Source organism: Erpetoichthys calabaricus, chromosome 1 (genome assembly GCF_900747795.2).
Source record: "Erpetoichthys calabaricus chromosome 1, fErpCal1.3, whole genome shotgun sequence".
NCBI lineage: Eukaryota > Metazoa > Chordata > Cladistia > Polypteriformes > Polypteridae > Erpetoichthys > Erpetoichthys calabaricus.
The window spans coordinates 58,659,520-58,677,060 of NC_041394.2; the positions used below are offsets into that span (position 1 = coordinate 58,659,520).

A 17,541-nucleotide genomic window follows, 5' to 3' on the forward strand; every position below is an offset into this window, starting at 1 on the left:
ATATATATATAGAGATAGATAGATATATATATATATATATATATATATATATATATATATATAGAGATAGATATATATATATAGATATAGAGATATAGAGATATATATATATATATATATATATATATATAGAGATAGATATATATATATAGATATATATATATATATATATAGATAGATAGATAGAGATATAGATATGTTTGTGTGTCTATATACAGGTGGAATCCCGTTGTAACGGAATTAATGGGAGCATAAAAATATTTCATTATAACGGATATGGGGAAAATAAGTATAGTGGTGACTGGGTTATCGACGATTCACTATCTCTAATGGCAGTGGCGCAAGGACATCTCCATAGGTGCTCTGCTCCATCTGATACACAGTAAACCAAGAGCAAAGCAATTGGTTGTCCTCTGCATGATCAGGCCTACCGCATAATGTGCTATTCACGCAATGTTTAGTACATTTAACACTGGTTTTTCACCTGCTCTTCCTCGCACTCTCCTGGTCTGCCACAGCGGTGATTCTTCTAATCTGACAGCAGGAGCTAAAGCAGGACTATTGCCCCCATGTCACAGCTTCTATCTCATGTGTTTTGAGGCAGCCTGTTGCCCATTTCCCGAGACTCTGTGAAAAGTGTAAGCATGACAGTAAGTAGTTTTTGCATTGCATTATCTTGTTCAGTGGACATTTTTTCTTGAAAAAAAACATTTGTTAAAATGAAATCTGTTAAACATGATGCTGTAAGAACGTTTGTCTGGGCTCACAGAAAGTATTTGTTACGTGTCCGAGGATTTCATCCCGATAACTAATGGCAGTCAAGGTGCCATTGTCTAACCTGTAGAGTTCTGTGTGTCTCTCCATGGATATGCCTCCCCAGACCATCACTGACCCACCAAAAAAAAAAAAAAAACGGTCATGCTGAACGATGTTACAGGCAGCATAACGTTCTCTATGGCTTTCTCCAGACCCTTTCACGTCTGTCACATGTGTTCAAGGTAAACCTGCTCTCATCTGTGAAAAGCACAGGGTGCCAGTGGTGGACCTGCCAATTCTGGTATACTATGGCAAATGCCAATCAAGCTCCATGGTGCCGAGCAGTGAGCACAAGGCCCACTAGAGGATGTCAAGGCCCACAGTCCACCCTCATGAAGTCTGTTTCTGATTGTTTGGTCAGAGACATTCACACCAGTGGCCTGCTGGAGCTCATTTTGTAGGGCTCTGGCAGTGCTCTTCCTGTTCCTCCTTGCCCAATGGAGCAGATATCAGTCCTGCTGATGGGTTAAGGACCTATGGCCCTGTCCAGCTCTCCTAGAGTAACTACCTGTCTCCTGGAATCTCCTCTGTGCCCTTGAGACTGTGCCGAGAGACACAGCAAACCATCTGGCACGTGTTGATGTGCCATCCTAGAGAAGTTGGACTACCTGTGCATCCTCTGTAGGGTCCAGGTATCGCCTCATGCTACCAGTAGTGACACTGACCGTAGTCAAATGCAAAACTAGTGAGTAACCAGTCAGAAAAGATGAGGGAAAAATGTCAATGGCCTCTACCTGTTAAACCATTCCTGTTTTGTGGGTCATCTTATTGTTAGAACATTAGAACAGAAAAAACATTGTCTTGTTTTGAAAGTCCCTAAAGTCTTACTGTCTACCACACTACTTGGTAGCTTACTGCAAGTGTCTTATCGTTCTTTGTGTAAAGAAAAACTTCCTAATGTTTGTGCGAAAGTTTCCACATGTTCTTGATGAACTCATTTTAAAATAACAGTCTCAATCCACTGTACTAATTCCCTTCATAATTTTAAACACTTCAATCATGTCACCTCTTAATTCTTCTTTTGCTTAAACTATATAGGCTCAGCTCTTTTATTCTTTCCTTACAATTCAATCCCTGTAGCCCTGGAATCAGTCTAGTTGCTCTTCTCTGGACCTTTTCTAGCTATGCTATGTCCTTTTTGTAGCCTGAAGACCAAAACTGCACACAGTACTTGTACTCCACTCATCGTGTTATATAACCTAACATTCTGTTTGCCGCCTTAATGGCTTCTGAACACTGTCTGGAAATCGAGTTTCTTTCTTAATGGAAGAAGAAAGTGTGATGGCAAAGAAAAAAGACATTCCAGTTGTGCCTGGAGCAGCAATTTAAAAAAAAAAAAAAAATGAGCTAGTCCCATGCTAACACTTTGTTGCAATGTATGCTTCAAGATTAGAACTCTGAGTGCAATGATTTATGATTTGTTTACTTATTGCTAGTTTGTGGCCTTTTATTGCATTTTGTTTGTGGTATTTATTCCATCTATACATATTTTGTTGTTTGGGGCATGGTGATGTAGTGCTTAGGTTCAGTAATCCTATTTTGAAAATGCCTGCCTAATTTAAAAGAAAAATTTACCTGAGTTCATTAATAGATATTAGTAAGAAGAATCTGTTTTTTTTTTTTTTTTTTTTTTTTTTTTTTTGAATAAACGAGGATTGTTGAATTCTGTCGTCGAGTGGTGTATTCTTCAAAAGCACTCTTCCCCCCCAGCCATAAAACCATGTAGATTATGTTTACATGAATGAGTTCCCTGACCATGGCAGAGAGTGTGAAACCATTTTAATTAGTCACTGGAGTAGGTTAAAGATGTGAAGATATAGATTCATTATTTTTTGTTTCAAATACAGTGGAACCTCAGGTCACGACCGTAATTCGTTCCAAAACTCTGGTCACAACCCGATTTGGTCGTGACCCGAAGTGATTCCCCACCATAGGATTGTATGTAGATACAATTAATTCATTCCGGACCGTACGAGCGTTATGTAAATATATATATTCATTCTCTCTCTCTCTCTCTCTCTCTCTCTCTTTTTCACTCGCTGCACAGGGAGAGACTGAACATGTGTGGAAGTCATTGGCGCGTACAAACCGGAAGGAAAACTGGCTTGTTCTTCATCCAGTTGTGTAGTTGTGAACAGATGCAAAAGTCTGGCAAACTTTTTGGTTGTAACATGATTTGTACGTGGTCCGAGACGTTCGTGACCCAAGGTTCCATTGTAGTTGGATGAAATTTAAGCTATCAGTCACTCTGGCAGGTTCTGCTTCATCAAGTGTAACTGCAGTACAGTGTCTGAAACACCGTCTTTTTCCACTTTCTGACTATCCTTGTACAGTGGACACTTGACTTACGAACTTAATTCGTTCGCGAGGGCTGGTTGTAACTCAAGTTGGTTGTAAGTCAAGACTATTTTTCCCATAAGAAATAATGGAAATGCCCTTAATGTGTTCCGAACCTCCCACAGCAACACTTAACTTTTTTTAATAAAAAAGGGTTGTATAATGTGCATAACTTACCAAAAACACCAATAATATTTCTATTGTACTAACCAAAAAGTTATAAAAAGTGCCTAGCCTACCAGAAACAACAATTTCATACTGTACTCACCATTTAAGTTGAAATCTTTGGCTTGAAGGAAGGAAGGAGGAAAAGAATGAAATAGAAGGTGGTTATTGTTTGGAAGGAGTTTCCTTATACAAATCTTTTCTTTGTAAAATTGTCGAGATGGTGGATTTCGACATGCTGTACATATTAGCGAAATCGGTCACACAAACGCCACTCTTATTTCCACACAATTTTCTTCTTCATTTCGATTGTGATCGCTTTCTTTATCTTCATTACCTTCTCTTCCTTCCTTAGCAATTATCGAAATAAATTATATAAATCACTGCACTGACTGAAATTATGTACACAAACACATGTATCTGGGCTCCGACTGATGCTTACAAACGCTCTCGGCTGTTTGTTTACAATCGCACAAGCGGATACATGTGACCGCATTCGGGTCGTAACGCAAGATGTTGGTCGTAATTCAAAACAAAAATTTTGGTCGTAAACCAAGTTTTTCGCATGTCAGGCCGGTCATATATCAAGGGTCGACTGTATTTGATTAGTTTTGTTACTGATCATGCTTTGCTTGCTTTATTGTTGATTATTTTATTTGCTTGTCAGCCCTTTGTCCATCCACATCAGTATATATCTGATTAAGTTCAGGCACCCTTGCAGTTTATTCACAGAATTTATTTATTTTGTCCCTTGAAACATTTGATAAACTTAGTCAACATTTTAGATGTTAAATTAGGCTTCACAATGGTGTTTGCAAAATTTTTATTCTGTAACTCTTATAAGTATTATGGGTGTTTTCCTTGCTCTGAGCTCATTTTTTTTTTTGTTTAGGCTCCTGACCGATGTTTAGAAATTATTAATTTGAAATTAATCAAGTAACCGTGTTAAAAATTATCCCTGTATCAAGCCTGTTATGAGATGGCATGGCAACATATTGAAATCCATATTAGAATTGCTCATTAACAGAACCTACGTGCATACATACTCTAGATTATCATAGTTTTGGTCCACAATATTATTTGCATGGAAAATTTGACATAAGGAAACCTTGTTTGTGGCCTCATCACAGACAGTAACCTCTGAATTAGGAAAATAACTCACAAGCCTTTTGAAAGAAAATGATGTTGACTAATGAAAGACTTCATAAATGTAATACCTTAAATTTACGTACAAGATACTAAAAGAGCTTGCCAGTATATAAACACAATTATGAATCTGTTATGCTTTGAGAGTTTATTGCAGGGAGTGGCACAGTAAATATAGAGAAGGAAAACTTGATTTATGAGGTTTGTTATTGTTTTAAGATAATGTTCCAGACTCCATGAAGAAATTCAAGTTGATATTGAAAATGGGTATTTCAGAAAACAATTTATAACATTCCTCAAAATCACCTGAAGTACCTGCAGGAGTAAATAGTAAAGATTTTGAGATTACATTCACAGCCCCTATCTGTCACAGTGTTCTCCCTAGCGTCAGCGCCTGGCTAATCTAGGTGAGCGCCTGGCTGACAGATCTGCAGAGATAGCAAAGGACAAGTGGGCGGGTGGGCAAATATTTTAGAAGCAGGGTCACAAGTGGCGAAGGGAGAGGCTGGGCGGGGTGTTGCCGATCACTGGATGCTGAACAAACTAATAGTAGGAACGAGGCAGAGCGGAGTTCACAAGCAAAGAGTATGGGGAGGTGGGCGGGCGAGAGGGGGCTGTACATGCTAATAGTGGGATGGGGAACAGTAGTTCACAAGCAAAGAGGATGTGGAGGTGGGCGGGTGAGAGGAAGATTGCTGTGATATATTAATAGAAGGTGTTACAAACCTATAACACCTTCTATTAGCATTCAGGATTACAGTGTATGCAGAGTCAGTGTAAATAATAAAATACAAAAGACTAGTGGAACCAGCCTGTCAGATATCAGAAAAAGGGCACCAGGAAGTGACGTCTCTGTTCTCCGTGCAGTCTGTGTAGTACTGCTAAGCGTAGAGCTGCTCTCTTCTTGTTCAGTACATAGCAAACCAACATACAGTGCATCCGGAAAGTATTCACAGCGCATCACTTTTTCCACATTTTGTTATGGTACAGCCTTATTCCAAAATGGATTCAATTCATTTTTTTCCTCAGAATTCTACACACAACACCCCATAATGACAACGTGATAAAAGTTTGAGATTTTTGCAAATTTGTTAAAAATAAAAAAATTGAGAAAGCACATGTACATAAGTATTCACAGCCTTTGCCGTGAAGCTCAAAATTGAGGTCAGGTGCATCCTGTTTCCCCTGATCATCCTTGAGATGTTTCTGCAGCTTAATTGGAGTCCACCTGTGGTAAATTCAGTTGATTGGACATGATTTGGAAAGGCACACACCTGTCTATATAAGGTCCCACAGTTGACAGTTCATGTCAGAGCACAAACCAAGCATGAAGTCAAAGGTTGTCTGTAGACCTCCGAGAAAGGATTGTCTCGAGGCACAAATCTGGGGAAGGTTACAGAAAAATTTCTGCTGCTTTGAAGGTCCCAATGAGCACAGTTGGCCTCCATCATCCGTAAGTGGAAGAAGTTCGAATCCACCAGGACTCTTCCTAGAGCTGGCCGGCCATCTAAACTGAGCGATCGGGGGAGAAGGGCCTTGGTCAGGGAGGTGACCAAGAGCCCGATGCTTACTCTGTCAGAGCTCCAGAGGTCCTCTGTGGAGAGAGGAGAACCTTCCAGAAGGACAACCATCTCTGCAGCAATCCACCAATCAGGCCTGTATGGTAGAGTGGCCAGACGGAAGCCATTCCTTAGTAAAAGGCACATGGCAGCCCGCCTGGAGTTTGCCAAAAGGCACCTGAAGGACTCTCAGACCATGAGAAAGAAAATTCTCTGGTCTGATGAGACAAAGATTGAACTCTCTGGTGTGAATGCCAGGAGTCACGTTTGGAGGAAAGGCACCGCTCATCACCAAGGTAATACCATCCCTACAGTGAAGCATGGTGGTGGCAGCATCATGCTGTGGGGATGTTTTTCAGCGGCAGTAAAACTGGGAGACTAGTCAGGATAAAGGGAAAGATGACTGCAGCAATGTACAGAGACATCCTGCATGAAAACCTTCTCCAGAGCGCTCTTGACCTCAGACTGGGGCGACGGTCAGGTGCATCGACAAAGTATTGAGCAAAGGCTGTGAATACTTATGTACATGTGATTTCTCAGTTTTTTTATTTTTAATAAATTTGCAAAAACCTTAACTTTTTTCACATTGTCATTATGGGGTGTTGTGTGTAGAATTCTGAGGGAAAAAAATGAATTGAATCCATTTTGGAATAAGGCTGCAACATAACAAAATGTGGAAAAAGTGATGCGCTGTGAATACTCTCCGGATGCAGTGTGTGTGTATGTATGTATGTATATGTATATGTTATATATATATATATATATATATATATATATATATATATATATATAACACACACACACACACTTGGGGGTTAATGCACCCCTGGTCGCCAAATACTTTTTTGCTGCACTTTAGTCTAGTCTAGTGCAGCGACTGAATCCTAGAGACAGTGTGACCACAGTGCTGCTGAGGCCGGCAGTGGTCATGTGCTGGCAGCTCAATGAATATACACACTGAATGATCAGGTCCGGCATGCTGGCAAATTGCCCTGTGAAGGGACAATAGCTGGTTGCAATGTTCAGTGAATGTACGTCGCCAAAAATTCTCAGCACCTGCGTGCTGGCAAATTGCAATGAGACACGACTATAGCTGGTTGCAGCATTCAATGAATATACATCGCCAAATATACTTGGCTCTGGCATGCTGGCAAATTGCCCTGCGAAACAACTTTAGCTGGTTGTGGAGTTTAATGAATGTACGTCGCCGAATATACTTGGCTTTGGCATGCTTCCAAATTGCACTCGAAACTGACTTTAGCCGGTTGCAGCATTCAACGAACGTACGTTGCCGAATATACTCGGCTCCAGCGTGCTGGCAAATTGCATTGTGAACTGACTACAGTGATCCCTCCTCGATCGCGGGGATTGCGTTCCAGAACCCCCCGCGAAAGGTGAAAATCCACAAAGTAAAAACCATATGTTTATATGGTTATTTTTATATTGTCACACTTGGGTCACAGATTTGCACAAAAACACAGGAGGTTGTAGAGACGGGAACTTTATTCAAACACTGCAAACAAACATTTGTCTCTTTTTCAAAAGTTTAAACGTGCTCCATGACCAGACGGAGACGACAGTTCCGTCTCACAATTAAAAGAATGCAAGCATATCTTCCTCTTCAAAGGAGTGCACGTCAGGAGCAGAGAATGTCAGAGAGAGAGAGAGAAAAAAGCAAACAATCAAAAATCAGTAGGTGCTGTTTGGGCTTTTAAGTATGCGAAGCACCGCGCGGGAAGCATATCGCGGGACAAAGCAGCTGCAAGGAAGGGAGCAAAGGTAGTCTTTCAGCGTTTTTTAGGGGAGCATTCGTATCCTCTAGCGGTGCGACCAGCCCCCCTGCTCACAATATATTTGATGAGTTTTATTTAATATGTACTACGTGCTCTGATTGGGTAGCTTCTTAGCCATCCGCCACTAGCGTCCCTTGTATGAAATCAACTGGGCAAACCAACTGAGGAAGCATGTACCAGAAATCAAAGGACCCAATGTCCGCAGAAATCCGCAAACCAGCGAAAAATCTGTGATATATATTTAGATATGCTTACATATAAAATCCGCGATAGTGAAGCTGTGAAAGTTGAAGCGTGATATAGCGAGGGATTACTGTATAGCCAGTTCTGGAGGTTTAAGGGTTAAGCATTAGGTGTGTTCTGTGTGTAAAAATCCTTGTAGCACTCACTGTGGTTCCTTTTAAAGTGACTCCCTCTGCCGTTTTTATATTTGCTCATACTGAGGGTTTTGTTAAAGTGACCCCATCTGCCATTCTTATATTTGCTCATATTTGGACCTGCGTCCATATTGCAGAAAGTGTGCAGAAACCCTTGCAGCACACACTGTGTCCTGTGCAAAAGTTTTGTCACTGAATTGCTGAGGGTTTTGTTAAAGTGACCCATCTGCCATTTTTTTTTTTGTTCATATCTTGCCCTGCCGTAGTGCAAGTGTGCATTGAATATCCAGCAGGCTCCCACTTTCTCACTCAAAAGTCTTATTCATAGGTACTTTTAATTTTTTCTAAACATTTTACCAACATGAGTAAAAAAAGTGTTGAGAAAGCAACACTGCTCAGTTAGTTCAGAAAAGAGATGCCACAAACTAATGAAGGTGCAGCGTCAACTCCTGATGTTGACATTGCAGAGGCTGGTCCTCAGGGGAAATCTCTTCAGCGCACACTCTGCCAATTTATAAATCTAAGCACCGCTTATCTGGCAAAAACAAACATTGGTTTAAAGATTGTGATTGGCTAATGGTCAAAGAAAATGGTATGTAGTGCTCATTGTGCATGAAATATTCAAACACCTTCCAAGGAGGGAGTTACCTTGGGTAAACGTGCCATGCACAAGAACTCGAAAAGAAAGCTTGCTGGACCATGAAAAAAGTAAAACGCACACTGAGTCTTCTGCTGACCTTTTAGGAAAGCGTGTACTAAACTAAATTGGAATCGGTCAAATTGAAAGATCTGTATCTGTGTTAAATAACTTACAGAGCGATGCTTTTGTGGGAGCTTTAAGATCCATGTATTGGTTGGCAAAAAATGAGTTGCCACATACAATGGTTTTTTGAAAAGCTGTTGGAACACTGTAAAGAAATGGGTTGTTCCTTTTTACAGCATCTCAATGTTGGTAAAATGCACATTACACCTCTGAAAGAATAATGCAAGAGCTGTTGGATATCTTAGCTTCAGAAATAGTCTAACATTCTGAACAAATATACACACTGAAAATTTTTTCAGTATTCTGTGTGATGAAACCACAGACATCTCAGTTGTAAAACAATTAATTATTTACATTAAATGTTTGCCAGGTCACTAAAGAGGTCAGAATTAGTTTTGTATCAACCCGCAATATGATTGATGGCAAAGCGGAGACTATAACCAACACACTGAGTGAGACTATCGACACTCTAGGCTTGAAAACTGCTAATCTGATTGGACTAGGGTCAGATGGAGCGGCTGTTATGATTGGGAAACAGAAAGGTGTGGCAAAACTGCTTAAAGATAAAACATCTGGACTCTTGGTCAACTGCCACTGTGTATACCACCAATTGGCCCTTGCAAGTGCCCAAGCATCAGCAGCTGCTGCTGTACCTTATTTAACAAAACTGACTGACATCTTAAGGCAGCTGTTCTGTTTCTTCCAAAATTCTTCAGTTAGGATGGCTGGTTTAACGGAAATCCAAAATATTCTGAACATTCCCCTATATTAAACTGAAAATGGCCGGTGACACTAGATGGCTGTCTCTTGACTCTGTAGTACAGTCACTACGACAGTGTATGATGAGTGTCATAGCTGCGCTGGAAAAAGAGGCCACTGAATGAAATGACATCGCAGCTGAAGGATTAAGCAGATGTATTGAAACGTACAATTTTGTATACTCTCTGATGATTCTTCCAGACATATTACCTTTGTTGTCCAACTTATCTAAGGCTTGGCAAAGGCAAGATGTCAGTCTTACCAAAATTGAGCCAATTTTGCTCTCCACAAAATTGTCCATCATGGAGTTGAAAGACACTCCTGGGAGATATTTTCAAAGCCTTCATCATTGTCTGGCAGAAGAATGGTCAGATCTCTGGATTGTTTATACAAAGAGTGATGTCATTCAAAACTACCATATATGATAAATACCTACTGTAGAGACAGTTGTCAAGCACCTAGATGCAAGATTCCCCAACATGCTAATTATTGCCAGCTTTTCAAATGTTTTCAATGCAGAAACTCGCGATTCAAGGGAGTCTGCTGAAATTCTTTTCAATCGTTACTCCAAAAATGGTAGCCCTCCAATTTTAAAATTTGAAAGTAGCAGGCAAGAATGGACAGTAGTGACAAAAATGATCAGAAGTCAATCACACAAAGACTTCAGTCCAAAACAGATTTTACTAAAAATGGCAATGACATCAGAGCTCAAAGAGTCGTTTCCAAATTTAGCCAAACTAGCTCATATTTGGCTAGTAATCCTAGTGTAGCTGAATGTGAAAGGCACCTTCTGCATATGCAACTTTGAAGAGTATTTTTTTATTTTTCTTCATCAGGTTTTCCATACTTTTTTTTTCATTGTTTTCACTTTTCTTCCCGACAGCAACAATATTTTTGCCTCTTGGTTTATGTCATAAAAATTGTTATTTAAAATTTTTGTTACGGTTGCAGGATGTTGAATTGGATACTTCTTAAATTTAATAAAAAATATTCAGGCACAAGTGTCAAACCTTAAAAAAGGAACTCATATTGAGCATTGGAAAATAATTAAGAATAATTAACTAATAAAAATAGTGCACATTTAATTTTCCCCACCACCAAATTTCCCCATCCCGCCCCACCTGGCTACTTTTTCATGCCACCCAGCTGTAAAACATTTCTGGGGAGAACACGGTGTCATTAATATTGTAGACATCTGAAACATTCAGCACATTCAAGAAGACAAAGTTTTCAGAGATGGAAGAGCTCTTAAAAAAGAGTGGGAATAATGTGGTAAAGCAAAATGTTTGGATGGCCAAAAGCAGCAAACGTGTTTTGAAGGTGTGTTTTTTGCCACTAAAATGTTACAAAATACTGATTGACAGTGTTGTACAAAATTGTGTGCATGCCAAATTCAGTTGAGATCTATTTTGGCAAACAGCAATTGTGCATACATATTTGTAGTTGTTGGTATGTTTTTACACTGCACAGGTTTTGTTAACTTTTTTTCAGACATCTGTTATAGTCAAACTCTTGCACACCAAGTTACTGTATGTGTATAGACAGAATGATGCAGTGGCTGGAACACTGGATTTTGAAACACTAGTTTCAGGGTTTATTTCCTGCCAGTGGCTCACAGTGTTACACCAAACAAATCACTTGCCCTGTCTGTGTTGAATTGTTAAAAACTGAATATAAACTAATGTAGTATGTCCTCATCTTTTGGGTATTGGCATCTGCCAAATATGCAATCATAGTATTATGAAAGTCTTAGAAATAATTGGTCTATTAAGCGCCATGATATCTGTATTGAATGTGTTTATTTTTTTTTGTTAAGTACAATTTGAAAGAGAAAAAGGTTTTTTGATAATACTAAATCGTAAATGTTTTAGGTATTGTTTCATCACTGACTTTTTCTACACTTGTTTTGTGCAGAGTGAGCCTAGAATGCGGTTGATTTTGGCCCAGAACTTGCTTCGAGATACCCAAGGGGTTATTGAAAGACTAGAGGTAAGCAAGCATTTTACTTGGTAACGGCAATCTTTTGTCTTTCATGATATCAGCATCAGTCATTGATACTACTTTTTATTGTTTTTCAGTTTTCTTCAAAATATTCTAATTTAATTTAGAATGTGTTTGTTTATTGGGATATTAACACTGCACTGATATATACATTTCAAAATGACAAAATGAAATGTTGTTCTTTAGCTTCAGTGTGGTATTGTAACAATCAAGCATTTTGTTTTAAATTAGTTTAAAAAATAAAATTGAAAAATTCTGCTGCATTCTTGGAAATATTTATAAAGGGCCAACCTCTCTCTCTCTCTCTCTCTCTCTCTCTCTCTCTCTCTCTCTCTCTCTCTCTCTCTCTCTCTCTCTCTCTCTCTCTCTCTCTCTCTCTCTCTCTCTCTCTCTCTCTCTCTCTCTCTCACATAATATATATATATATATATATATCTCTATATAATCTCTAGATCTAGATATACAGTTAGGTCAGGGGTAGGCAACGTCGGTCCTGGTGAGCCGCAGTATGTGCAGGTTTTTGTTCCAACCCAGTTCCTTAACGCGAACTCAATTATTGCTGATGAAGCACATATTGCTTAAGTGACATTTTGATGCTTCATTTTAGTGGTCTCGCTTGTTAAGGTTCTCCAACCTTAATTGCTTATTTCAATCTTAAACTGCTGCATTCAGTGTTTTAATTGCTCCTTATTAGCAATAAGATGTAAAAGACAAAGCAGCCAGCAGTTCTCCAGCTAGCTTTTTTCCAATTACATCTGTGTGTGTTCATCATGCACTGTTTGATTTAATAAAACACTTAATAGATAGATAGTATCTATCTATCTATCTATCTATCTATCTATCTATTAAGTGTTTTATTAAATCAAACCGTGCATGATGAACACACCAGCTAGCTTTTTTCCAATTACATCTGTGTGTGTTCATCATGCACTGTTTGATTTAATAAAACACTTAATAGAAAAATGTGACAGACTGAAAATGATCTGTTTTAGGCTTCATATCATTTGGATGATATCTTTGGAAAGGAAAAAAATCTACGATATAAGAGCCTTACATTGCACAGACTAACAAGCCATAAAATTAAATAAGGTCTGAGATTGGCAATGATTGGTTTCTAATTAAGCAATTGGGTTGGAATGAAAACCTGTAGCCACTGCGGCTCACCAGGACCGACGTTGCCTACCCCTGAGTTAGATCCATAAATATTTGGACAGAGACAACTTTTTTCTAATATTGGCTCTGTACATTACCACAATGAATTTTAAATGAAACAACTCAGATGCAGTTGAAGTGAAGACTTTCAGCTTTAATTCAGTGGAGTGAGCAAAATGATTGCATAAAAATGTGAGGTAACTAAAGCATTTTTTTTAACACAATCCCTTCATTTCAGGGGCTCAAAAGTAATTGGACAATTGACTCAAAGACTATTTCATTGGCAGGTGTTGGCAAGTCCGTCGTTGTGTCATTATCAATTAAGCAGATAAAAGGCCTGGAGTTGATTTGAGGTGTGGTGCTTGCATGTGGAAGATTTTGTTGTGAACAGACAACATGCAGTCAAAGGAGCTCTCCATGCAGGTGAAAGAAGCCATCCTTAAGCTGCGAAAACTGGAAAAAAACCATCCTAGAAATTGCTACAATATTACGAGTGCCAAAATCTACAGTTTGGTACATCCTGAGAAAGAAAGCAAGCGCTGGTGAACTCAGCAGTGCAAAAAGACCTGGACGTCCACGAAAGACTACAGTGGTGGATGATCGCACAATCGTTTCCATGGTGAAGAGAAACCCCTTCACAACAGCCAACCAAGTGAACAACACTCTCCAGGGGGTAGGCGTATCGATATCCAAGTCTACCATAAAGAGAAGACTGCATGAAAGTAAATACAGAGGGTGCATTGTAAGGTGCAAGCCACTCATAAGCCTCAAGAATAGAAAGGCTAGATTGGACTTTGCTAAAGAACATCTAAAAAAAACAGCACAGTTCTGGAAAAACATTCTTTGGACAGATGAAACCAAGATCAACCTCTACCAGAATGATGGCAAGACAAAAGTATGGAGAAGGCGTGGAACAGCTCATTATCCAAGCATACCACATCATCTGTAAAACACGGTGGAGGCAGTGTGATGGCTTGGGCGTGCATGACTGCCAGTGGCACTGGGACACTAGATAGATAGATAGATAGATACTTTATTAATCCCAAGGGGAAATTCACAACGTGTTTATTGATGATGTGACACAGGACAGAAGCAGCCGAATGAATTCTGAGGTGTTCAGGGACATAATGTCTGCTGAAATCCAGCTAAATGCAGTCAAATTGATTGGGTGGCATTTCATGATACAGATGGACAATTACCCAAAACATACAGCCAAAGCAACCCAGGAGTTTATTAAAGCAAAGAAGTGGAAAATTCTTGAATGGCCAAGTCAGTCACCTGATCTTAACCCAATTGAGCATGCATTTCACTTTAGTCTAAACTTCGGACAGAAAGGCCCACAAACAAACAGCAACTGAAAGCCGCTGCAGTAAAGGCCTGGAAGAGCATTAAAAAGGAGGAAACCCAGCATATGGTGATGTCCATGAGTTCAAGACTTCAGGCTATCATTGCCTGCAAAGGGTTTTCAACCAAGTATTAAAAATGAACATTTTATTTCCAGTTATTTAATTTGTCCAATTACTTTTGAGCCCCTGAAATGAAGGGATTGTGTTAAAAAAAAAAAAAATACTTTCGTTGCCTCACATTTTTATGCAATCGTTTTGTTCACCCCACTGAATTAAAGCTGAAAGTCTGCACTTCAACTGCATCTGAGTTGTTTCATTTAAAATTCATTGTGGTAATGTACAGAACCAAAATTAGAAAAAAAGTTGTCTCTGTCCAAATATTTATGGACCTAAATGTATGTATGTATGTGTATATATGTATGTGGAGGTTAAAATCCAATAGAAAAATGTCTTCATTAAATACAACGAGGTTAAAACAATGCCCGAATCAGTCTCTTTAAAAACAAGCCCGGTGCATTCTTTAACTGCCTTCTCGGCCAGCCCTCTCTCTCGCTCGCTGCACAGGGAATGCACAGGGAGAGACTGAAATCATCGGTGCGTACGAACCGGAAGGGAAACTGGCTTGTTCGTCACCCGAGTGTGGTCGTGAACAGATGCAAAAGTTTGGCGAACTTTTTGGTCATAACCCGAATTGTACGTGGCATTGTATATATAATAAATAAATATATATATGTATATATATATATATATATATATAATTCTCTAAGCTGCCGCCAGAGCGGGCAAGACACCCATGAAAGCACGCAGGAAGGAGCCACGCCCACCAACTCAAAGACCATTGGATACGACGAAAACTCGCAGAGCCACGCCCATCAACTCGGACGGACGCCTCAGAAAACACGCCGTCATTTCTGTTTGTCTGTGCTACAGTCCACATGCAGCTCTGAGCCTCATTGACTTTTCAGTTACGACGCACGACCGTGTGCAACATCTCAAACTGTTTTACACGCTACATACAGCAATTCGCATCTGTGACAAACATGTGTCTTCTTAGATGGTCCTGCAGGAACACGGGAAACGTTTCCCCGCCCACCAACACTCTTTATTCCCCTTCCCGCGTCCACCGCATCCGCGATAAACATGTGTCTTCTTAGATGGTCCTGCAGGAACACGGAAAACGTTTCCCCGCCCACCAAAGCAGGACCATGTAAGAAGAGGCATGTTTGTCGCGGATGTGAATTGCTGAATGCAGCGTCTAAAACAGTTTGCGAGGGGTATCCCCTGGGATCCTTAAAACAATCCTTTTAAACACAATGAAGGAAGCAGTCTTTAAAAACCAATAAGCCCTGTGCCTCTGTTTCATTAGCGTCTCACCTGCTTCACTGATGCAGGCCCTGCAACAGTCGAGACACTCTCTCAGCAGCTGACCTTCTCTGTGCCTGACTCCACTATAGGCTGCAACAAAATTATGAAAGTACGGGCGCATTTGTTTCACACAAATTGTGTGTGTGGGTGGGTTGGTGTTAGTTAGTTAATTAGTTACTCGAAGGATTTCAAGATTTAATATGCACAAGCGGTCACACTGCAAAAGCAGCCCAAACCAGAAAAGATGGCTGGCAAAAAGTGGCCGACAAATTAAACACGTGTGCATTGTACTTACTGAAAGCAGCGTTACGGATTTTGCAAATGTTCATTTTTTTCCCTCTGCTTAAAAAACATTTAAAAAGCGGCGTGATTATGCGGCGTATACTGCGCTTATTACATTACGGATGTTTCACATGTTCATTTTTTCCCCTGTGCTTAAAAGACATTAAAAAAGTGTTTCTCAACTGTGACTCCAGAACATCTCGGTACCCAAGCTATATTAAGCGTCAACAACGAAGACTCGCTACACCTTAATCTACAAGTACTGACACTTATCCCTACAGACGAAGTAACTTTCACCAGCGTGGCCTTCTTCGTCACAGACGATCCCGCTTTCAGTCACGGACAATTGTATGTTGCTCTCTCCAGAGGTCTATCTTTTCATTCACTCACAGTGGTATCCACAAACTCACCCCATTTGGACAACTGTGTCGTTCAGGAAGTGTTCACCCATCAATACATAATTATGCGGCGTATGCTACGCCGCGGGTTGGCTAGTTATATATATTTATATATTTATATATCTATATCGTGGCGAGCGGCTCAGGGCAGTACCCAGCCGGGACACCCAGAAGGACTGGCAGAGGGATTACGCCTCCTCCAGACCACGAGGGGTCAACCGCCCTGGTGGCTATGGGGACCACGGGAAAGGAGCATGGAAGCTCAACCCTATAGGGGCCCGTGGTCACCACCAGGGGGCGCCCCAATACCTGAAGAGCCGTGGCCCTCAGCACTTCCGCCAAACCTGTAAGTGCTGGGAGGAAGAAGCCCAGGGACTCCTGAATTGTTTCCGAGTGCACAGCCGGCACCTCCGCCACACCAGGTAGTGCCAGCAGGCGCTCATTGGGAAGCACCTGGAGCATGTCCGGGTCGATATAAAAGGGGCCGCCTCCCCCCTCCATTCAATGGCTGGAGTTGGGAGGAAGAAGGCAAGAATTCGGGAGTAGAGGAGTGGAGGCAGACCTAGAGAGAAGAGGCATTATTGAGAGGCCTGGACTTAGGAGGGTGAAAGGGGGTTGTGTGCTGTGTTTCACTGTAAATATGAATAAACATGTGGTGGTTTTGGAACCAACAGTGTCTACCTGTCTGTGTCAGGGCCAGCTACCACAATATATATATATATATATATATATATATATATATGATCTCTTATTGACAGTTTTGCTGTGAGCTCAGAAATAAAAATATGATGTCCAGTGAGCTCTGTGCTGGTATTTTTAAGTTTTGTGGCCTACATTGAGATTGAGTGAGGTTGAATGGGAAAATTTAACTTTTTTTCAAGATGGGTGGATCAATAGTTAGTATAAAAAATGTAATTATAAAATATAAAAACAAAAAATGTATTCCAGTATTAGGACTATTATGGGATGATTTAAAAGATGTAAGCAGTAACAAACATCTAATATGTTATGTGGGATATATTGAGAAGACGGCTGGTAAGAATTATTTAACAGTAGTGTTGATACAAACAATAGGAAAACAAATACAACAATTTTAATGTGTAAACGATGTGTATGTAAGTATTTGGTTTCAATCCAGTCTTCTGTAATTGAAAGCCCAGCTTTGCAGAAATCTCATTTATTGTCTATTTAGAGGAATGTTGCTAACAATTTGTTTGAGTGCAGTTCAGGAATTGTAAAAAGAATATTGTGTAATTCTTTTTTAAATCATAATCTTACTTTT

At 40.1% G+C, this 17,541-nt stretch overlaps 1 protein-coding gene across 4 annotated transcripts in view; it reads left to right on the top strand.

Moving 5' to 3' along the window:
- Positions 1 to 17,541, top strand: part of LOC114650601 (large proline-rich protein BAG6-like) — a 119,008-nt gene that overhangs the window by 49,670 nt on the left and 51,797 nt on the right. For all 4 annotated transcript variants that reach the window (XM_028800361.2, XM_051934613.1, XM_051934617.1 and 1 more), the window contains one exon: positions 11,630 to 11,704. In XM_028800361.2, coding sequence (XP_028656194.1) covers positions 11,630 to 11,704 — 75 coding nt within the window. The remainder of the gene's footprint in view (positions 1 to 11,629; positions 11,705 to 17,541) is intronic.